This window comes from Otolemur garnettii, unplaced genomic scaffold (assembly GCF_000181295.1).
Source record: "Otolemur garnettii isolate 467f Iridium unplaced genomic scaffold, OtoGar3 scaffold00005, whole genome shotgun sequence".
In the NCBI taxonomy this organism is placed as follows: domain Eukaryota; kingdom Metazoa; phylum Chordata; class Mammalia; order Primates; family Galagidae; genus Otolemur; species Otolemur garnettii.
In genome coordinates this window covers 18,006,204-18,030,975 of record NW_003852400.1, presented here as the reverse complement: position 1 = coordinate 18,030,975, position 24,772 = coordinate 18,006,204, and the positions used below count along the sequence as shown (strand labels likewise).

Below are 24,772 nucleotides of genomic sequence, written 5' to 3'. Positions count from 1 at the left end.
ATGAAGTTCTTCTAGGAAAACAGAAATGATACCAGGTAGAAATCTGAATCATCAGGAAGGTATGACAAGTATCATAAGTGGGAGAATGCCAAACTCCCAAAACAATGCAAAGAAGAACTGGCAGGGGGAAACTATGTACGTATTCTGGTAACCATCATGACAGTGTAGCAGAATCTGGCATTATAACAAAATACATACATATGAATACTACAACATAATTTAGGACTCTTCCCCCATGCCCACCACTGCCAGAATTAAAACTGACCCAACTGATTCATACTTACAATCATTGGTGCTCCAGGATTTTGAGCAATAATTGTAGTGATCACTAACATATCATTTCTAAGCTGACGATCATAATGACTAAAACCACTCGTAAACAGATTTGTAAACACTTCCTTCAAAGCCCTACAAAGTAAAATCATAATTTAAGAATCATACTTGTATGGAATGAATGTATTCTACCAAAATTCTTATGCTGAAACCCTCATTCCTGATGTGATGGTATGAGGAGGTAATTAGGTCATATGGATGGAGCTCTTGTGAATAGAATTAGTGCCCTTATAAAAGGGATCTCAGACTTCTAGCCTCCAAAACTGTAAGAAATCATTTTTGTTGTTTATAAGCCACTTTGTCTATGGCACTTTGTTATAGCAGCCTAAATTAAAACACACATTTCTATAAATGCTACTCAAGTGTCTATCAACAAAATCTTCTTTATATTATGCTATTATTTGTTTGAAAGTGCTTCTAATTTTTTCCAGAAATCTGCCCATAATTCACTATTACTAGATAAGAATCCACTAAACCACGCTATCTATGGCAGTCAAAGTGACTGCTCTAAAATATTCAGTCATGCTGTTTTCCTTTTTAAAACCATTCAAAGACTTCTCTTTCTTTGTTCTTAGGATAAAGCCCTACTTCCTTATCAAAAGGCTTATCAGGTATTTCACATTATAGTCCTTGCTAAGATTATTAGCCTATTCTCTCTGCATTCTACCCTATTCTTTATGTTCTCATCATACTTAATATCAGTTTTTTGATTTTGATAAATTCTATTTTCCCTTCTGTTCCCCCTATCTAGGATGTTGTCTACATACAAAACTTTTCTGTGTTGCCAGTTCCTATTTATTACCCAGTTACTGGATTGGAATTAATTAGCAGTTATTAAGTCTCCAATTCTAGGGTGGGTTCCTTCTATAGCAGACAATTGTTGCTTTGGACCCTGTCCTTTTTAGGTCAACAGTACCCTTGTTTTTATTTAGGCATTCACTCCTCACCAACTTTGGGTCCTGGGAGGCTGCCTTCAGCTGCCTTCCAGCCAGTCAGCACATTCTTTCCTCTGGCATTTATAATTCACTGTGGAATGGGCATTTGACCAACATTAGACTGTTCAGAGCCAACAAGGACTCAAATCAAAGATTTTTCTCTGAGCTTTCAGGACAGCAAGGCTTCTCTTCTGCTTGATTTGAGGTTGATTTAATCAGAACGTAGACTTCTTAGGTCTTTACCATGTGGATCTTGGGAGTAAAGCCCAGATACCACAGTGGAAGACAGAGCAGAGAGATGAAGAGAGACCAAGTCATGCTGAGCCTTAAATAAAGATGTACCTAAAACCAGTTTTATCCCTTGACTTTGTAGTTACACAAGCCCATACATTTCCTATATTGCTTAAATCAGTTGGGTTATGTTTTTAGTCACTTGTAAACAGCAATGTGCTGATTCACCTTCTGAAAAACGTGTGCAATAATCTCTTTCATAATATTTAACATATTTTCTTTTAATCCTTGACTTACTTCCCTATCTCTACTAGCATAGTTTAAATTCCATGAAAATAGAGGCCATGTCTATATTGTATTTCTGTGGCTTAGTACTGAACAGGGCACAGAACAGATGATATTTATTTGTTGAATAAGTGAACTTGAAGGCTTACTCACATTTTATTGCTAATGCTTACTGCATTATCTAGAACATGGAAATTACTTAATACATTTACTGAATAAACGAAATAATTCTTCTAAATGTCTAATTTTACATTACACATTCAAAGGCATAATTTAATAAGCAACTTTTACACCCTTCCACATAGAACAGTATGGCTTGTTATTGTGCAGATTTATGTCATGGCACAAAAAATGTGTCCTGAAACATAGCCATCATGTGAGTCAAAAGTCTAACTGAGCACAGATTGAAACAGTTAAAAACCATTCCTGTCTAACTGTCTAACCCTATATACTTACAGCAAACATTCAAAGTTACTAAGCTGTTGTATTATTTCTTCTTTCGAAGATTTTTCCAATAAGTTCCAAAGTATTTCTGATGAGCGAAACAGAAACTGCCCAGAGGGATCTGGGTCATTGAGGTGAGCACAAATTCCACTGGCTGCTTGTGCTTTCATCATTAAAGTACAATTAACTTCTGAAAATAAATTTTAAAAATTATTTGTTTTATAGTATCAACATCATTAGATGTAAACAAAAACAGCTGGCAATAAAGTATTCAAACTTGATAACTTTATACAAACCTGAAGTTGAGAGATGTTGCAGAACTTTAAGTATCCAAAGTTTCACAATAAGTTGATTTTGAAGCAATGTCATTGACTGGACCATTGTTTTTGCCAATCCTCCGACTTCAGCCATTTGAATCTTGTATGATGAACTGGCTTGCTGGTAACCTAACAACAGTTAGTTAATAAATATATACTGTTATCTCACATAATGATCTTTGAGACCAGAGGAATGAGTAATTCATCATTATGCAATGGCAACAACCAATGACCTTTAAAAGCAAATGTGTGGCATTTAAAAATTACATAGCATAAAGATGGGCAATTTTTTTCTGTAAAGGCCCAGCTGGCATTAATATTTTAGGTTATAAGTTTTGTTTTCAACTCCATAGCACATTGTAGCATGATGTTGTAGCAAGACAGTAGCCATTAACAATACACAGGTACAGCTACGTTCCAACTGAACTTTATTTGGAGTAAGTGGGTCTATAAGGTAGGACAATTAAGTTTGCTAACTCATCCTAGAAAAAGTGCTACATACCTCATTGCTAAATATTATTATGGTCACCTTTGAAGTACTCCCCTTGGGAAGCTAACCAGAGATGCTAGCACTCAGTTCACCCTTCAAAGCACCTTTTCTAGGACTAGTTCACGAACTTAATTGTCAGACCTCATATGACAATATCTCTGATAGCCATTCTAGAAAAAGTTCCAAAATTGCTTTGAATAGTGGAGTAGGCACTGGTGTTGGTGCATAGCTTCCCAATGGGAGTACTTCAAAAGTGACTGGAGAGATATTGGCAATGAGGTCTGTAGCACTTTTTCTAGGATGAATTCATGAACTTAATTGTCTGATCTTGTGTTTTGGCCTGCGGTCAAAATAGTTTGCTGATCCCTGGTAGAGCATCTGAAATAGGACCACACATTTTGGGGACACATCTGAAATTCTAAACGAGAACAAAATTTCTTATTTGTCAGTAGATAGGACTTTCCATAAAGTCATAAAGGAAAATGGTATAACTACAAATACTGAATGTTTCCATCTACTCAGTTTCACTATTCAAGTCGATGCATTACTTCAGTGCTTTTAAGGGATGACATTAATGTAGTGCCAGCAATAAAATAAGAGGTGAAAAATGTAATGCTGCTTTGATAAATGTTAATGAATTTAATGGTATTTTAGAGGAGATTAACTCTTTTTTTTTTTTGCAGTTTTTGACTGGGGCTGGGTTTGAACCCACCACCTGTGGCATATGGGGCCAGCGCCTTACTCCTTTGAGCCACAGGCATCACCTAGGAGATGGATTCTTGATGACAGGTCTTGTAAGAACTTGCTTTTGCCTCAGCACTACCTCTGCTTTTGATGCAGGTGTCTGCCTAATTACGTTCAACGAGACGGATTAAATAAACACCAGAGGACATTTGTTTACTTGAGACGAGGCTATTTTCTCTGTTAGTGATCTCTTTTATTTAACTCTCTGACTTTTGAGACCAGCTAGATTCCCTAACTCTACCCTATTTCTGAGATGACTGTCAGTTTATCTCATCTTCCAAATTTGATCTCTGGCTGTGGACAAAGCCCTGTCCACTCCTGTGATAGGTTCTGCCTGGTGTGTTCTTGCTACTTACTGCATGAATTTAAGACAAAAATTGCCTATAATGTTACCATCTAAGGATAGCATACAGAGTTTTATATTCTACCGCAGCCACTAAAATTTTTATTGTATGTTTTTCCCATGTTGTAAACATTTTCTAAAATCATAATTTTTTTTTATTTGCATGATAGTCCATCATGCATGGGCCAAAATGTACCTCATACTTGCTGCATCTTTTTCTAGTGAGAGTGCATTTCTATGAAGGCTACATTTCTATACATCATAAAGCTTATGGACTTGATTCCTATCTCCAAGGCTATGTTTCTTCTATCTGCTAACTGAGGACTTCTCAGACATGGTCTCAGATATCCCGCCAAGACCATTGCTTGAAACTGTGCCACAGTTCGAGCATCAAGACTCTTAATTTTGGGGCTCAGTGCCTGTAGATCAGCGGCTAGGGTGCCAGCCACATATACCAGAGCTGGTGAGTTTGAATCCAGCCCAGGCCTGTCAAACAATGACAACTATATTGAGATAACTGGGCATTGTGGTGGGCGCCGGAAGTCCCAGCTACTTGGGAGGCTGAGGCAGGAGAATCATTAAGCCCAAGAGTTTGAGGTTGCTGTGAGCTGTGACACCATGGCACTCTACTGAGGGCGACAAAGTAAGACTGTCGCAAAAAAAAAAAGACTCCTAATTTTTGATGCTTGATTAAATTAAGATCAATCTCACTTCTTTGCTCTATAACATTCCTCTGTTTAATTCTTACACCATTTGTCTCCCTTTCTTTGAAGGTTGCTTGTTATTTTGCCAATGTTAACTCTAAGCTTGAGCTTAAGTCCATTCTCTAATGGTTTGAGAATTCTGACTTCCTTTTTTTTTTAAAGCAGAAATGTTTATTGCATACAATGGCCATGGAGTAATTGATTGCATTATGTATAAATTGTTCTTGATTTTTTTTTGGATAGAGTCTCACTCTGTTGCTCAGGCTTGAGAGCTATGGTGTCAGCCTCACTCACAGCAACCTCAAACTCCTGGGCTAAAGGGATCCTCCTGCCTCAGCCTCCTAAGTAGCTGGGACTACAGGCACCTGTCATGACATCCAGCTAATTTTCTACTTTTTGTAGAGATGGGGTCTCTCTCTTGTGCAGTCTGGGAGAATTTTGACTTCCTATTTCCCACGCATCAGCTTCTAGCTCACTGTCTACAAACATCATTTCTTTCTTTCCTAAAAACAAAACCCTAATATCCTTTCTTTTACTCTGCTACCACCTGAGCTATTCTCCATCTTCCACTTTCTCTTTACATGCTGTTCTTAAAATATAAGTCTTCATTCATGAACTGCCTCTACTTCCTCACTATCAAGCCTATTGCCTCTACTCTCACAACCCTCTTATTCTTTAATCCTTTTCAGATACCACATTAACTTGGCCTTTTCATTCCTCAACTACAGAAGACTCTGTAGCATTTGACACTGAGGCCACTACCTCTTTCATCAAACATTCCATTCATTGGCACAGAGACGTGGCAGTCTTAGGTTTTCTTCCTCCTCTTTGAACTTCACTGCCAGTTTCTTTAATAATTTTTTACAAACCTCAGTATGGGAACTCTTCATGATGTCACTCTTGATCCCTTGCTGATTATATGTAGTATGCTTTATCTCCTAGCAAACTCAACCATTCTAGTGGTGTCAATTTTCATCTCTATTTCATAGATTCCAAATCTGTATGCTTTTAGTATCCGTGTCTATTGTCTACCAAACACTTGCACTTGTCTATCAAAAGTTCAAACTGGACATTTAATAATCTGATTATTCATTTCTCTAATTTAGATGTCTTCTCATTTTTTTCTAGTTCAAAGAAAGATTGTTTATAATTATCATAGACTCTTATTTCTACCTATATTAAGGAACATACAACTTTAAAAATATTAATTTTATCCTCTCTTGCTTCATAGATTGATTACAAATTACAGAAACTATGAAGGTATGAAGTCTGTCTTAAGTAACATTATATCCTCATGGTGCAATGCCCCTGTCTTGATAGCACTTGATAGCTAGCATAGTGTCTTGATAGCACCCATTTCAGTGCAGTTCACTTTACCATTTATATTATGGTCCCTCACTCACTTATTTTTGTGGTAAGACATTTATAATATACTCTTAGTTGTTTGAAATGTACCTTTGCATTGTGTACATTAGGTGAGATCCGACTGAATACCCTCCTTCCACTTGTCCTCCCCTCTTTCTTTCTGGACTATCTTTGTGTTTTATCATTCATATGAATATGAAGGTATATCTATACTGGTTTTATAACAGTACTGAGTACATTGGATACTTTTTTCCCCATTCTTGAACTACTTTCCTAAGAATATGTTCCAGATCCATCCAGGTAAACATAAAAGATGTAAAGTCTCCCTCTTTTTTTATGGCTGCATAGTTTTATTTTTAATATGTTACACTTATGGAGCTCATTGTGTCTTTCAAATTTAAAGAGAAATGAGACAGAATATTCTGTTCTCTAAATATATAAGTTATTACTAAAGAACCATTGAAACTTTACCTGGAATATGCTTCTTTGGTGGTTCTGCATGATAAAAGTCAATAATACACTTACAAATTTGTATCCTCAATTCAGAACTTGGTATTTTCATTAAGTCACCTGCCAGAAAGATAAAAGAGTGCTATTTAATAACACTGTTATATGCTTACTTTCAAGTTAAGCATAAATGTAAATAATGATTACTAAAAATATTCTCAGAGAGTCAAACTGAATTATGTATAATTATATATATTTGTGTGTATGTATATATGCATATATGTACATATACACACTCTCATATATAGATACATACATATATATACATACACACAATACCCTAGATCAATCCTTATACATTTGGCCCTCAATCAATTCAACTTTTTCTTTCTAGGAAGAAATGAATAATAATTAATAACATAAATGCTGAAACCAGACTGTCTTAAGATTAAATCCTGGCTCTGTCATTTAATTCCTATATAAACTTGAGTCTTACTTTTTTTCAAGATGTATTAATATTTACCACCCTTAAGACTTTTGTAAGGAGTAAATGAGTTAATATGAGAAAAAGGCTAAGAACAGCATCTAGCATATAGATATGTTAGCTACTATTATTATTTTATTTTTAATGTGTTACATTTATGAGTCAACTGTGTCCCTAAATAAAGAGTCAGCAATTTGTTGCCTTTAATAATACATTCTTTGCTTCAAGAAGTTCCAGGTGAGCTCTGTTCTTCAATTTGCTAGGAGACTGGAAGAGAGTGCATTTTAAAGACACTCTGCCCTACAGGCAAATGTAATAGTTTTATGTTGAAGTTATCTGGGTAGGGTTGGGAAATAGGAAGGGTTCCTTTTCAGTCATATCTAAATTACTACTGAATAGCTTCAGCTCATGTTGCATGTACTCTGTTGAAGTTCTACAAGTGTTGATTTCCAGCGAAATCTGAAAATGACCTGTGAGACTCTGGAAATGATCCATGTTCTCTGGATGCCTGAGCACAACAGAAGTCAGCAACATCAGCATTAGGGCTTAAGCAGATCTGGTTGGATTCTCTGAGGGTAAAAGAATAACTAGGTATTCCTCCTTTCCTTAGGCCTTGCATAATGTTCATCTCTGGAGGTGGTCAGCAAGTAGAGAAACAAGTGGACAGAAGGAAGGAGCACAAAGAAAAGCCTGACCCTTGCTTTAGGAACCTCTGTTTCCAAAAGACAGTTACAGTATTGTGCTAACCCTTAATTTTATTTTATTTTTGGACCCTGCTTTTGGAGTTGGAGAATTACTAGGATTTAAAAACGTTAGGCAACAGGAACAACTGCAAATTTTTAATAAAACTAAGCAAATATATTCAGGCTTATGGGAAATTCTAGCTTCTCATCTGCTTCTCTACTCTTTTAGTCTTTGTCAGTTTAGATAATATCTCATAATTTCCTGTTTTATAATCTTGGAGCAGAGTGCCAAGTTATTCTCTCATCCATTTCCAGAATCCTGCTCCTGAGTCAGAAATATCTATGTATTATTTGGAAGAAAACATAACAGAACTTACTAGCACATAGTAGAAATTGGAAGTTATTAGTAAAAATTAAGACTAGTCTTTGTTCAGCACTTCATATATGACACACTATTATTTTAGTGTAAATTCATGTTTCTGACAATCAAAAAATAAAGAGACAGACAGCAGTACTTGCAGGTAGTAATCACTGAAGGAAACTCACCTAAAGCTAACAGTTCATACTGCCCTCAAATGAGACAGTAACATGTTTTATAGGTAGCTGGCCAATCTTAAGCAAAAAGCAGGTTAACAGTAAAAAATGGACCATGTATTTACACCTCAAATGCCTGTCAGCATTCTGAAGGAACATTTAAAAATAAGAACAAGGGCATTTTTTTATACTGTTACCAACAAAATGGATACTTTTTCTCTGTTAATACTACCAGGTCTTCTTTTGGGTTGGCTTCTCATTGTAAATTTCCACTGATGATAGAAATTTACAGGTTTAAAATTTCCCATTATTTCTCAATCTACCCATGTTTAATTTCCATGATACTTTCACCTACTCTATGTTACAGAGTAGATAGGCAGTTCAACCAAAGCAAATGTAATTAAAGACTATAAAACTCATTTAGATATAAAAAGGTGTCTAAGTTAAAAATAAAAATGCTTTTTTCCTCATTCCAGTTGAATCTCTAGCATTTTTCTGTATGGAATATAATGCTGGGAACATAACTATTCTATAAATATTTTTTAAAAAATTTATTGGCTCAATCATATCTTTTATTTCCCCTGTACAAATAAAGACCTAAATTAATTAGCATAAATTTAATGTAGGGTTTGTTTTGGGAACATGCTGTCATGTCTCAAGAGTTGACTCAAAGAACTAGTGTCTCACTGATCTCATTTCCTAGGAAATTATTTTCTTTCTCCAGAAAATTAAGCAATAGCCCAGATATAAACTCTTCCATGACGTTTTCATATTTTTATGTACAAAATAGAGGTATCTGCATCTTTTACGTATATTATGCTAAAGTTCTTAGTGTTCTACCACTTTATAATCTTACATAAAATTTTAGGTCATTTAATGAACAATTAAACACTTAATGATTCTAGCAATTCACTATTAGAGTTCCAAGTTGAAAACATATTTTGTGACTACTGAAAGAGGGAGATGTAAACTTTTTGATTTATAATAAAAGTAACAAACATTTCATCAAGCTAAATAATATCAAGTCAAAGAAGCACAAAGAGGTATCAGCCATCCCTTACACTTAAAAAACCTATACTCCTACGTTACCATGGAACACCTGAGCAGAAAATAATACCAGAATTGTTACCAGGCACACTCTGACTAAATCCCAAATAGAAAATAAGAGACAGTCCTACATATAGAGAATAGATACTCTTAGTGAAACTTAGTTAAGTTAGACATTTCTCTCTACCTCAGGGAAAACTTTAACTTACCCAGAAGTGCAATTGAATTAGCAGTATCTTCAGCATAAGTTATTTCATCCGATACTTTCTTTTTCAAAAATGGCAAGCTTCAGTAGGAATGAAGAATGTAAAAGTAATTTTTAATAAAGTCCTTGATTGAAGCATCATTTGTAAAGTAGTGGAAATTTTCTTTCTAAAGAATAAAATGAGGATGATATTCTATTCTTTAGCCCAGGGGAATTAACAACTATAAAAAAAGTGCTTCTAACTACAAAGAAAATAAAGTAAATTTATAAAAATAAAGCGAGATGGATATAAAATATATGGGTTCATAGTCCCAGCTACTAGGGAGGCTGAGGCAAGAAAATCATGAAGAAAATCAAGCCCAAGAGCTGGAGGTTGCTGTGAGCTGTGATGCCACAGCACTCTACTGAGGGTAATAAAGTGAGACTCTGTCTTCAAAAAAAATAAAAAAATAAAAATAAATATATGGGTTCAGAAAGCCATTCTGTATCCCTACATGAATAAAAAAATTAGGAATTCTCTTTCTCTTAGAGGGCAAAGTAATGATGAATTATAGATATAGTTCTATGAAATTTAGGAATACAATGGATAATTTGATGCAAACCACAGACCTAGGTTTACCTGTAACTTAAAAAGTGTTCAAGGGCTTTTTCTGAAATTTTCACAACGCTAGTTAATAGATTAGTAGTCTATTTGTTCCTTTGTTTTCCTTATTTACTGGATTAGTTACTACCCACAAAATAAAAGAATGCTTTTGCTGACACTAAGGAATTCAAGTTAACAAATATTAATTATATTAGAATAGCATTTCACGGCTGGGTGTGGGGGCTCATGCCTGTAACCCTAGCACTCTGGGAGGCCAAGGCAGGTGGATTGCCTGAGCCTCGGAGTTCAAGACCCACCTAAGCAAATGAGACCCTGTCTCTACTAAAAATAGAAAAACCAGCCGGACGTTGTGGTGGGCATCTGTAAGCCCAGCTTTTCAGGAGGCTGAGACAAGAGGATGCCTCCATGGCATTCTACCCAGGGCAACTGAGTTGAGACTCTATCTCAAAAAAAAAAAAAAATTGCGTTTCACAGCTACTATAACCAAGGTTATTTGAAAGTAACTTATTTACAAATCATAAAAGATCAGGTATATGAACTAGGGTCATTAGTCTAAATTTTAAAGAAAATATAAAAGCTCTATCTTAAATATACAAACTATTTTGACATTTCACAAATTCAAAATTTGAACCTTTCATGCCATTGAAGGTATAACATATCCTGTATATATAGGACTTTTAATTCATATTTTTCAAGAAAAATTAGCCCAGGGGTTGAAAAATGGTATTGAGAGCCATCACATGAGGATGTAGGATATACACAATTTGAACTTAAAGATACTTGAAGGGCAAGGTATAACAAGGAAAATTTTTAAGAGTAACAGACATTCTTTTCTAATGATTGTTAGAATCTGTCATTTGAAACATTATTACTTGTCCAGCTGACTTTTGCATCTCTATAATGAAGAGATCCAGTCTAGTACTTTTCATCCCTATGTTTTCCTTTTCTATCAAAGGAGACAATCTGTAACATAAAGCATCAGAAAAGTTTCAACCAAAAAAGGCTATGAAAAACTAAGCACTAACCTTCTGATGAACAAATTTTTAATTTTTTTTTTATTATTTTCAATGTGTATCTCCCAAAAAAAGTCTTGAAAAGAGAAACAAGTGAGGGTGAGGTAGAGACAAATTAGGGTACAAGAAGAAAATTAAAAATATAAAAATGAATATAACTATGAAATATGAGGGAAGGAAAAGACGGCAGTTGAAAACATGTCTTCTTATGTAATGAAACATTTAGTCACAAGCTTCCATAGAGAACCGACTTTGGGCAGAGCTTTGTAGGAACACTGATGTTGAAAGTGATTCTCATGAACTCAGTGTTCTGGGACTTGCCATAGCCTTTAAATTTGAGCGTGTACTGCATAATATAATCTCATGTCAATATAATAATAATTTCCAATAACTAATTGGAAATGGGAGAGCAATCAGTTATTTCTTTATTTTCTATACTCCCTATTAAAAAAATAAGTAATAATGCCATAATTCAATAAATTATTTTAGTCACATATAAAAGATTAAATGTAAATGGTTATGAAATTTTAAATACTATTCCTGTTAAATCTAAAAGTACATTAGCACCTATCATGTATACATAGTCCTACAAAACCTTTCTAGTATTTGATATTGAAAGTAAACAATGCTATTTAAATAGTTAATTTGGTAGAAAGGTTTAGAAGGGAAACCTTTTTGACAATTCTCACTTTAAGAAGTTTCCTTTACCTTATTACAATGAGCAACTAAAAATGGATATTTTAACATATACCTAGATTAGCCACTATGTGGCAGCAAGGAAGCACAATATATTCACAGCTCCCAGAACTGGATGGAGAAGTAACAACGGAAAGGATGAGACATATTAATTTCATAATTTTTACCTCTAATTTACATTTAAAAAATACATTCCAAATACAACTATGATTTTTTTTTGAGGCAGGGTCTCACTCTGTTGCCCAGGCTAGAGCGCAGTGGCATCAGCTTAGCTCACAGCAACCTCAAACTCCTGGGTTAAAGAGATCCCTTTGCCTCCAGCCTCCCCAGTAGTTGAGATTACAGGTGCCTGCTACAATGCCAGCTTACTTTTCCTATTGTTAGTAGAGATGGGGTTGTTCTCTTGATCAGGTTGGTCTCAAACTCCTGGGCTACAAATGATCTATTTTAGTTTATGTCATTAAATCTGTTGAGATTTAAAAAATTCTCTTGGCCTTCCAGAGTGCTAGGATTACAGGCATGAGCCATTGCATCTGGCCACAACTGGTGATATTTTATTCTTCATTTGAATTTTGAAAACTAAATAAAACATGATATACAACCTAATTTTCTAAAGAGAGAGAAAAAAACTAGACTGAAACCTCAACAATTTTCTAAAAATACTATAATTCCTTGGTTTCATCTAGTATTTATTAATTACTAAGAAAACAAGAAAACCTTTTAGTATACTTCTAATTTAATCTCTTGCTAGTAATCTCAAACTCAGTGAAAATGACTTCCTTTGAACTACTAACTGCTAGAATCCAGTAATTAACTAAAGTTTTCTTAGTTATGTATCACTTTGATACCATATTACAATGCATAATATCTTTGTAATACAAAAACATAATGAAATGCATCTAATACAAAAATAAAGATAACTTACCCAGACAATTTTAGAATATCAAGTGCAGATTCTACAAAACAGGGGTGTTTTTCAATCTTTCTTGCACACAGATTCAGAATTTTAAATATCTGTGCTAAATCCCTTAAGGGCTTTAATATTTTTGGTTAAGATCAATATCTTTATAGCATTGCCAAGGAAGTCTATAGAATTTTACTTATTTTTTAAAATGTGATAGATAATGTTTTAATTATTCTTACTTTGAAGTCTAAAGAGGAAGAGTTAAAACCATTTTTAGAGAATATTAATTTTTGTCTCAGTAACCTCTTATTTAATTATTTCTCTCCTCACGACTTTAGAATTAAATTACCAATTACTAGAACACTGATTTTGGTTGACTGATAACTTCCTACTGGTATTGAGTAATAACACATAGAAAAAATTAACTTTTGTTTAACTCAATTATATCCTTCATCGCACCCCCACCCAAAACATATATGCCCTGAAATAAGCAACCCAAACCTTACTTCACAGTATTACTCTATCTATATTTAAATTAGATAACTTTTTTTTGTAATTAAAGTTTAAATTAGTTGGGATTTTGCTTCATTTAAAACTAGTATGAAAACAAAATGTACCCTTTCTAGATCTTGAGGTAAAAGCATCTTTATTTTACCTGCTTTAAAAGTCCTATTGCTGCATAAACATATTTCATTGATTTTGTTTTACAGCTAAGAAATCATGGTAGTTATGACCTACATTTGGTTGAATCCTATAACTTCTAGACTCTATCTTTGACCTTCTTGGGAAGAAACAGAAAATCTAAGTATTCGGTAAGTATAAAGCTCTGGTAACTTCCTAGAGAGATGATCAATATACTTCCCCTCACTAATCTTTGCTAAATTTTATAACTTCTAAAATCAGTCTATGAAAGGCATTCAGAAATAGAAACACTTGTCATTAACCATTGAATCTGAAGAAAAATAAATAACGTAGTTGTCAGGTTAAGAGAGGAAAAGGAATCACTTGCTACCAGTAAAGTGTGCTAGATATCAGTAAGGTCTCAGACTGAGCTAACAGATCTGGATAAAATCAAAGCAAAAATATAGTAAGAGAAGATTTAGATAAAAATTTAAGGTATATATATTCCCCTGAATAGCAGGCTTCTAGAGACTGGATGTTCTTTAGACCAAGTCAGATAATTCTCAAGTCATTTAGATTAATTAATACTCAAAGTATGGTCTATGCTATGGACAACTGTCAGTTCTGGAACTGAATGTTACCAGTCTGTGACAAGATGAGTACAGAAAGTGAGTAGACATCTAAAAACCTGTGTAACAATCTGATGTTCCTAATATACTTTAATTGCAATTTTCAATAGCATACATACCCAATGAATTAAAAAAACCCAACAATGAACTGGTTCCTACACACAGAGAGCTTTAAAACACACTGGTTTCCATGTATTGTGATTAAGGGTGCTGTATTCAGTGGGGAATAATATATATAGACAATGTTTTGCAGATTCTTAAGCACTTGCACATACATGATTTCAACTGATCATCCTAATCAGCTCATGAAGTACTATGATCTCTATTTTATAGGGGTAGAGAAGTTAAGCAGCTTATCAATGGTAACACTGCTCACATAAATTGATGAAAACAAGATTTGGACATGGCCCTCCTAACTGAATCTACTCTTTCTGAAACTACAGAAACTGACATGATCCACAAAGTTAACTGTGTCATACTGCTTCTTCCATTTCTATTCTGATAGAAAATACTTTATTAAAAACACAAAATGTTTGATCTTTTCTGTGGTGGGCAGAATAAAGGCCTCCTCAAAGACGTCCATGTCCTAAGCCCCAGAACCTGCAAATATGTTACCTTACATGACAAAAGGACTGACTTTTCAGTTGTGGTTACCCCCTTTCTGATCCCATGTCAGACAAAAACACTTTATTTTATGTAACCTAAAATAGATAATAAAATCATAAGGTGAGTTCATATTTATGTTTTTCTCTTTTAAAACGTAGGATAATTACAAGTAATCCACTGACCTCTTTCCTGCCCCAAATAAGTAAGAGCTGGGGAGTAAGCAGGTTGCAGAAAAATTGGACTGGAAAGGGTAAAGGACCGGGGAGGAGATGGGAAAGGTGACTAGATTGTCCAGGTGGGGCCAATGTAATTATAGGGATCCACATAAAGGCAAGAGGGAGGCAGGAGAGGGTTAGAGAGAAGGAGATATGATGACAAAAGCAGAGCTTAGTGAGAATGATACAGTGAGAGGAAGAGGGCACGAGCCAAGGAAAACAGGAAGCTTCCAAAAGCTGGGAAAGGCCAGGAAATGGTTCTCTCCTAGAGTCTTCACATAGGAACCAGTCCTGCCAACATGTTAACTTTAGCCCAGTGAGACTGATTTTGCCCTTATGTCCTTTAAAACTGTAAGATAATAAATGTATATTGTTTTAAGACACTAAATCATGGTAATCTGTTACAGCAGCAGTAGGAGACTAATACGTTTTCTATAGAAAATCTGTTTCAGGGCTTGGTGCCTGTAGCTCAAGTGGCTAAGGTGCCAGCCACATACACCTAAGGTGGCGGGTTTGAATCAAAACAACATACACCTAAGGTGGTGGGCCCAGCCACATACACTTAAGGACTAAAAAATGATGGCTCCAACCAAAAAATAGCCGGGCACTGTGGTGGGCACCTGTGGTCCCAGCTACTTGGGAGGTAGAGGCAAGAGACTTGCTTGAGCCCAGGAGTTGGAGGTTGCTGTGAGCTGTGATGCCACAGCACTCTACCCAAGGGGACAGCTGGAGGCTCTGTCTCAAAAAAAAAAAAAAAAAAAAAAAAAAGAAAATCTGTTTCAGGATAAATGAAATGAATATACATATATGTAAAGGATACAAGTCCATTCTGATAACACTGCACCAGTTTCTTCACACATGTAAGTTGTTTTTCTTCTAAATCATCCTAAAACAAATTATCTATTTTAGTTTATGTTATTAAATCTGTTGAGATTTTAAAAAATTCTTCAATATAAAAAATAGACACATTAAAATTATCAAGTAATTCTTAATTACTGTATTACAATGTAAGCATTATTAAATATTTCCTTTAAACTCATATGATCAGAACAAAAATAAACAAACATATCATACAGTACTAACCTCCATACAATCTCATGATCCCACTATTTATCCAAAGGAAAGGAAATCAGTACATCAAAGGGTTACCTGCACCCCCGTTTACTGAAGCACTATTCACAACAGCACATATGGAATAGATCTAAATGTCTAACAATGGATGAATGGATAAGGAAAATGTGGTGTATATACACAATAGCATATTTCTCAGCTACAAAAAGAATGAAATCCTGTCATTTGTAGCAACATGGATGGAACTGTAGGACATCATGGTAGATGAATTAAGCCAGGCACAGAAAGACAAATGTTATATGTTTTCACTCATATGTCGGAGTTTAAAAAGTTGTTTCCATGGAGGCAGAGCAAAGAATGATAATTGTAAGAGGCTGGGAAGGGTGTATGGAAAGATAAAGATAAGTAGGATAATGACTACAAACAGATGGAATAAATTCTAATGGTCAATAGCACACTAGTGTGACTACAGTTAATAACAACATATCGTATAATTCAAAATAGCTAAAAGAGAGGATCTGAAGTGCTCCCAACAGATAAAAATGATAAATATCCGAGGTGATGGGTATCCTAAATAAACTGACTTGATCATTACCCATTCTATGCATGTAACAAAATATCACAAGTACCCCGTAAATATGTACAAATATTATGTATCAATAAAAAAATCATTTAAATTTGATTAGGAAATTTGGACTCAAAACTAGGTTCATATAAATCAGCAATTGTTTCTCAAAATAATATAAACAGTAGCTGAAGTACACTGTATGTTATTTCTATGTTGAGTACCACATAGGCACTATATATACCGTCTCACTTCACTACTTTCCAAAATGACTCTATTAGGAAGACACTATTGTTATTCCTTTCTTTCAGAATAAGAAACACAAGCTGAAATACTTTCAATAGTTTGTCTAAAAACATACAGCAAAAAGTGGTGGTGTCAGGAGACAAATTTGGCAATTTGACTCTAAAAACTCTATTTTTAACTTCTAAAATATGCTCAATGTTCTCTGCAAACCAAATATCTTCAATTAAAAATGAAAACAAACACAGGTCTGTACTATATGTTTTAATGATTGAATTCTTTCTGCTCTTTTAATCTTCTTAATTTGTTTCTGAGAAGCTGCAGCATTGTCTATACATTTTTTTCTCCTGGTGTTATTAAATAGCTAAGAAGAGCACTGTGTGTAGTTAAGTTTTCTTTTATAAGAAAATGCAGAGAGTCTCAATTTAAAAATAATTCTTCACAGAAATAAAAAAAATATTCTTATAGTTTTTTTTCTTCAATGTAAAAAAGTACAGACTTAAAAAAAGTTTGGTTTGGGTAGAATAGACATTTTAACAACATTCTTCCCAGCATGGGCATGGTTACATTCTTCCATTTGTTAATGACGTCTGCTATTTCTTTTCTCAGGGTTTCTTAGTTCTCTCTATAGTAGGGTGACCAGATTTTAACATCTGTAAGGCGGGACAACATGGGGGCGGGGCGGGGTGGGGGAGCAGAGCGGAGGCGCAGGGCAGGGGGCGGCGCAGGGCAGGGCCTGACAACAAGGCAAACTTTGATAAGCAGTTCTCCATAATCACTTCTCAGCAATTATTTATTACAGTTTAACATTATAAAATTAACAAAAATAATATAAAACTCATATTCTGGCGAAATAGTCATATGGCAGCCGAAAACCGTATATTCCCTTCTTGTTCTCCAGCCCCTTCGTGCATGCTTTCCAAAAATCGGGACTTTTTAAAAACACTGCGGGATGCGGGACAAATTATTGGAAAGCGGGACTGTCAGGCCAAAATCAGGACGTCTGGTCACCCTACTCTATAGAGATCCTTCACATCCATTGTTCAGTATATTCCAAGGTATTTCATTTTCTTTGATGCTACTGTGAAGGGCATTATGTCTTTGATTTGATTTTCAGGTTGACTGTTACAGGTGTATATGAAGGCTATTCATTTGTGGACATTGATTTTGTTTTTTTATTTTTTATTTGTTTTATCTTACAGATTACATTTGTTAGATAAAGTCCCTCTTATAATTGTATCCTGCCCTCAAAAAGTGTGCCATTCACTGCGCCCTATTCCCCACCCTCCTCCCCTCTCCCTACTTCCTTATTCCCCTACCCCACCCCTTATATTAGCTCATCTACTGCCTTCATATTAGAATTAGTACATTGGATTCTTGCTTCTTCATTTTCGTGATGCTATACTAAGAAGAATGTGTTCTACCTCCATCCAGGTTAATACAAAAGTCTCCATCTTTTTAAATGGCTGAATAGTATTCCATGGTGTGTGTGTGTGTGTGTGTGTGTGTGTATCTATCTATCTATCTATCTATCTATCTCAAGCTTGTTAATCATTACTCAGTTGGTGGGCATTTAGGTTATTTCTGGACATTGATTTTATATCCTAAGATGTATTTCTTGATCACTTTCAGGAGTCTTATGGTTGATTCCCTGGGGTTTTCTAAGTATAAGATCATGTCATCAAAAAAGAGTGAAAGTTTGACCTGCTCTGTCCGCATCTGGATACCCTTGATATCCTTCTCTTGCCTGATTACATTAGCAAGGACTTCCAACACTATGTTGAATAGTAATGGTGATAGTGGACATCCTTCTCTGGTTCCAGTTCTAAGCAGAAAGGCTTTCAGTTTTACTCCATTCAGTATAATAATAGCTGTGGGTTTGTTGTAGATGGTTTTATCAGTTTAAGAAATGTCCCATCTAGGCCTATTTTCTTAAGTGTTCTTTTTTTTTTTTTTTTTTAAGAGACAGACTCTTTATCACCCTCGGTAGAGTGCCGTGGTGTCACAGCTTACAGCAACCTCCAACTTCTGGGCTTAGGCGATTCTCTTGCCTCAGCCTCCCAAGGAGCTGGGACTACAGGCGCTTACCACAACGCCTGGCTATTTTCTTGTTGCAGTTTAGCCAGAGCTGGGTTCGAACCTGCCACCCTCTGTATATGGGGATAGTGCCCTACCCCCTAAGCCACAGATGCTGCCCCTTCTAAGTGCTTTTTAATCAGAAAAGGATGAATTTTGTTGAATGCTTTTTCTCCATCTATTGAAAGGATCACATGGTCTTCGTTTTTGCTTCTGTCATGTGGTAACATATGTCCTATGTGGTAGCATAGGACATTGTCCTGTTTTAATAGGCTATATCATGCTTAGCCCTATTAAGAATATGCTCTCTTCTTTAAAAACTGCCACATAATTTTTAGTGTGTGCTGCTTTCAGGTGTTCAGTCAATTCTTGGATAACATCATGTGGTACATGAGCATATGTGCATACACATCTGTTATACTTCCTCCCAATACCTAAACTCTCAATTTTGACTCTTATGTCCAAACTAATTTCATTTGTATTATATTGTATATAATATTTCTTTCAAAATACATTATCTGAAGTATGTATATGTGTGTGTGTGTGCATGTGTGTATGTTGCCTGATTTCATATCAGGAAATTTTACTTAGTATATCATGATGCCATTTTTTTACCACTCCCTTCCCCCAGTCCTACTTGGTAACAAGCACTTAATCGAGGATAGATGATTCTTTCTGTTAACAGCCACCACAAGTTTGCCTCTCATATAAAAGAAAATCTATTTTCCTTCTTTAGCCCTCCCAATTTGTTAAATATATTCATACTAAATTCAAATGGTTGTTGAATCTAAGGTATATGGTATTTGAAATATTTTCAATGAAAGGAGATAAATGAGCTTACATTTAACAGAATTCATGTCACCTTTCAGATAAATAAAAGTTTTAAAGTGATGCAGTAATTTGCTCTCAAAGTTTACTCACTTTATCAGTCTCTTCAAGGAGTTTGATGACACAATTAAGGTCCATAGACTTGAACATACCCTAAAAAACATACAACTCTTAGTGTTCTATATCATGGAAATCAAGAAATCATAGCAAACACATTAATTTTATGATATTATGAGAAGAACATAGTAAGGGAAAAATAAAAAAGCAGATGAGAACTGGTAGGAATAAATATATTTTGGAGATAAAAAGAACCTCCTAAGTTCTAGCATTATCATACTTAATGTAATCTTAATGTTTTCAAATTTCTTTAACCCTGAAAGACCCAAGAGACCATTTGAAATAATAGCACTTCTATGATCTGGAAAATAAAATTATCTTTAATAAGATCTCCAAGTCCTCCATCTGAACATGAAAGTTTGAGAACACTGCTCTCAAAGGGCTTTGGAATTCTTTAGAATGAGGGGAACAACATTAATATAAATGGACAATAGAGAAAGCGTAATCAGTGAGGTGTTCTGTGATTTCAACATATGATTAAGGTTAAGTTTCATAGCCACTCTGCCAGGGCTGAAATGCTTTATTTTTACATTACCTGTACCTTCTAGCAGAAAGCCAGAGCCACATAAGCATTGGAATTAATACTAGAAAAACCATCTGAGAACTATCTTTCTATTTGACTTTCCCTAGTAATCTATCTAGTAAAGTTTTGGTATATATCACCTTAATTTATTTAAATGACTAGAATCATTAATGGTAACCGAGCTAGTTACCATTTACAGGCACTGAGAAGGTATACGCTGAGTGCTGTGCTTAAATGTTTCACAAATACTTTAAACTTTAATTCTCACAGTTATTCAAGAAGGTAGGCATTTCTAAAAATCTCTTTTACAAATGAGAAAAACAAGACAGAAAAGGCAAGCAATTTGTCTTAAGTTTGTAACAAAAAAAAAAGATCAACAAAAGTCTAATACTATTTAATTGTTTTGAAACCTGAGAGTATGATAAATAACATTAAAACAAAGGCTTTGGAATCAATATAGCAGGCATTACCAAAATATTAATAGAAAATTTAAAGGCCAAATGCTTCCATAGAATATCTTTCTGTGAAAATTCACAACAGAAACAAGGATTCAAAATTCACAACATGAGACAAAAAAGGATTCATTTCTATATTAAGAAATGTCCAGCAGCCACTTAGAAACATCTCTGAATGTTTCTAAATTCCAGATTCTAAATGTTGTTGTCCCCATTTATTAATAGTTTCACTCATAATCTCCATTTACATTTTCCACAATTCCATCTATAAATGTTTCAAAGGTAGTGAAGTCAGAAAAATCTAATATTCAGAAAATATCATTTATGGTAGCTTAGAGAATATTTACAGTAGTGATTGCCTTTTATAAATTATTTTTGTGAAAGATGAAAAAAAACCTCACTACTTAAAGCAAAATTAAATACACATCTTAAAAAATGAGCAAAATGATCCACACATTTTTCCTGCTGCCTTAGGTAAACATTTAAGCCAATTTCTTCAATGATGTAAACTCAGACTAGGATAACTTAAATCCTTTGAATTCAGGTCTACAATAAAGAAAAATGATACAAAACAGCTATTGAGCCAAAGTGTCAATTTTATATTAAGACATCTCCAGCAGCCACTTAGAAACATCTCTGAAGAAATAAAGTGAGCAGACCAAACTCTGGATTAAAGCAAATATTATCTCAGGGGGACACAGTCTCAACTTGCACATCCTGGAAGCCAGTGGGAATGTTAAGAATTCCAGAGAATCCCTTAGCTTTAAGGTCCAAGTAAGTTTTAGGACCTCTAACTCCCTGAATAAAGAATGATAATGATGATGATAATATTGATAATAGCATATTTTCAGTATATAGGGCACTGTGCAAATTCTCTATCTAAGTTACTTTATTTAGTTTTTACAATGGATACGAGTACTCTCATTTTTTCCATTTGACAGAAAAGTTAAGACATTTGCCTTTGGTGTAACAGCTGGGTTAAGTGATGGAGCTGGCTTACTGAATTGAAGCCACAAGGATATGCTATCTTTAAAGTATAGGTAGAGGAGAAGATGGCAGGTTTGGAATAGTTTGCAAAAATTGGAAACATTAAGAGTTCCAAAGGTCTTTCTTCCACTGGCCCGAGGCAGAGGTCTAAAAGGTTAAATTCATAGTTCTAGGAACTCTAGACCCCACCTATGAGTAAAGAAACTGAGTAACGCTCAGTGAACTCTTCGTGAGTTTGGGGTTCTCATTTGTAAAAACAACCACAAACCAAAACCAAGACTGAGTGATCTACAAACCAGCTCAAAAAATTTCCTGTTCTACTTCATTCATTTGGGTAAAAACTACCTTTTCGCTCAATACTTCAAAAATGTTACTACTCCTAGAAGTAGTTATTAACAAAGAATATGAATTTAATGTAAATTGATAGATTTCTTCCTGGAACAGAATCCTCAGTCCTGGAAGTAGTGGTAGTAATGAAAGAAAAGCAGGAGAAAGAACACACAGACATATACTTTCTTTGTTTTACTTGGTATACTGTGAACAATTTTGGCAATGAGTTGTTAAAAGTATTTCTTTTTCCTTTTTAACCTATGTTTGCCTGCCTCATATAATGCTGCCCAAATTTTTTTACACCAAGTAAAAGAAGAAAGAAAGCCATCAGTAACCAAATTCACCTACTCGCGAGTTTTGCCCCATGCCTGAGAGTATGGTGGTAGTGCTGATTTCTCCAAAGTTCTTCTCCACTCCAGTACTGGAAATACTTCCACAAAACAGATTAGGTAAATTCCCCTAGCACCTGCTGTTCCTCATGCAAAAATCCTGTTCCTCTGCAGGTTACCACGGAAATGTCTGACCTTCCTCAGAGAGCGCAATCCTATTTTTTGGGAGACTAGGTCCCCAGTCAACTGGCCACCCCCAAGGAACTCTTCAAGGCTCCAGACCGTGGACCAAGAGACCGAGTTCCTGACGCAGTCTGAGACTTGTGAAGCGTCAACAGGAATTCCCACAGTGGCGCCACACGGTTAGTGTGAGGCGGGAAAGGTTTCCTCCATAGAATTCACGGCTTTCAAGCCACGGTGAAGGCTCTCTGGGGGGAGCAGTGGAGCTCTTGTATGAAATAAACCACCCGGGGTTTTTAAACACGTCCATCATGAATGGATATCCAAGCCGGCATTGCGGGTGAAACTTCCCAACAGACCAACTTGAAGTATTTATTTTGTATGCAATACAAAATACAAAGCAAACTCAACATAAATACAGTACAAGCACAATAAAACATATCAGTTCTGTTTTTTTCCCAAGTCTCTCCGACCCAACCTATAACAATCAGCTTCCAATTTCATATTTTAAAAAACGCTTAATTTCTAATTTTAACAGCATATTCTTCCCCTCCAGAATAAGAGCAAAGTTTAAGGATGGGAGAATTTACACCTATTTCAAGAACATCATTTGACAACAAAGATCTATGTATAAAAACCCAGTGCAGCAAGTCATCTGGTCATCAAATCAAATCTGGCTAAGAATGATTCCTTTCTTCCCAATTCCCTCGAGACCACAACTTTTCAAAGTAGCTCGGCAAAACTCCGCCTACTCAGTTCAGTGGAATGCTCCAGGATAAAGCTGAATTAGTCCCCAGACAGGTTGGCTGACGACAGTCAGGGCCCCTCACAGGCTGCGCAGTTCTCGGGGGAGGGAGGAACCAGTTCTGTGCTTGGAACCTCCGTCCCGAGGGTTCCCCCATCTCCACTCGGGTTCTCATTTCCACCCTGAACACTACCAGGCTTAGTCTCCCTCTAACACACCCCTCTTCCCCGCCCGCCCCTTGATCTTATTCCCCTCTCCTCCCAAAGCACACACTATTCCCTACCTGGGCCTCCTTGTCCTCCGTCACCACCCCAACCAACTGGATTGGACGGGAACTGCTGGACTTGATCCTGTAGCAGGGCACGGGGGCCTCGGCAGTCCCAGTGGACTCCGCTGTGAACATGGCTGAGTGCAGGGGGAGGGGAGTGGGCAATGGAGGGATCCTCCGGCTCCACACTGTGCTTGCGGCCGCTGGGCTCGAAGAGGGTTTCACCGAGAGGGTAAGGCAGCCTGAGAGCTGCTAGAGTTGCGAAAGACCCCGAAGGTCCGGTGGTGGCCTAGGTCACCCCAACACCGCCCGCATTGCGTCGCAATAGCCCACCGGCAGGCCCAAGTGCCTCCGGCTCGCCAGGTGTCAACACAAGCCAGCGCGTTGCTAGGGGGCGGGGCCAGAAGAGGCGGCTGCTACGGAAACCCAGAGAGCCAAACTACACAAAGACCCAATTGGTACTTCTGCGTTCGGGATTCAGTGCTTTTGCAGGCGAGAGTCAGGGGGAAGGCAGGAAGGACAAAGCAAGAAGGAGGGAGAAGGGCACTCCCTGTACGTGGCGGGGAGTGGCCCTTGGGCGCACTGTGTGTTTTAGTCTTGGTAGCCTTGCTTAAAACTAGCATGAATGGAGGGGTGTGGGATGTATACTGTATGCAGTGGTGATACTGTGATGGACGGATAGTGTTGAAAGCAGAGCAGTTGGCTCGGCGCCGGTGGCTCAAGTGGCTAAGGCACCAGCCACATACAACTAAGGTGGTGAGTTCGAATCCAGCCCGGACCCGCCAAACAACAATGATGGCTGCAACCAAAAAATAGCCGGGCGTTGTGGCGGGCGCCTGTGGTCCCAGCTACTTGGGAGGCTGAGGCAGGAGACTCGCTTGAGCCCAGGAGTTGGAGGTTGCTGTGAGCTTTGATGCGGCAGCACTCGGGACAGCTTGAGGCACTGTCTCAAAAAAAAAAAAAAAGAAAAAAAGAGAAAGCAGAGCAGTTTACCTCGCCCCAGAGAAATGACCACTCTCATAAATTCCTGGCTTTTTATGTCTTTTGTATGTTAGTGGCCCAGCCAATAGTTAAAGAACAACAACAAAAGGCATTGTATACAATGTTAAAAAGGTTCTGGGGTCAAATTGCTAAAATTTTAGCAAAGTAACTATTGGAAGCCCCACTTTTCGGTTC

At 36.3% G+C, this 24,772-nt stretch overlaps 1 protein-coding gene across 1 annotated transcript in view; it reads right to left on the bottom strand.

Annotated features, from left to right (window-relative positions):
- The window catches only part of CFAP69 (cilia and flagella associated protein 69), a 49,999-nt gene extending 26,109 nt beyond the window's left edge, over nucleotides 1-23,890 (bottom strand). The window contains exons 1-9 of the mRNA XM_003782653.2: nucleotides 23,612-23,890; nucleotides 19,756-19,815; nucleotides 15,700-15,765; nucleotides 12,830-12,939; nucleotides 9,596-9,672; nucleotides 6,663-6,761; nucleotides 2,525-2,674; nucleotides 2,241-2,418; nucleotides 285-408 (exon numbers count right to left, since the gene is read on the bottom strand). Coding sequence (XP_003782701.1) covers nucleotides 285-408; nucleotides 2,241-2,418; nucleotides 2,525-2,674; nucleotides 6,663-6,761; nucleotides 9,596-9,672; nucleotides 12,830-12,939; nucleotides 15,700-15,765; nucleotides 19,756-19,815; nucleotides 23,612-23,731 — 984 coding nt within the window. The 5' untranslated portion in view covers nucleotides 23,732-23,890. The remainder of the gene's footprint in view (nucleotides 1-284; nucleotides 409-2,240; nucleotides 2,419-2,524; nucleotides 2,675-6,662; nucleotides 6,762-9,595; nucleotides 9,673-12,829; nucleotides 12,940-15,699; nucleotides 15,766-19,755; nucleotides 19,816-23,611) is intronic.
- Between the last annotated feature and the right edge of the window lie 882 nt (nucleotides 23,891-24,772).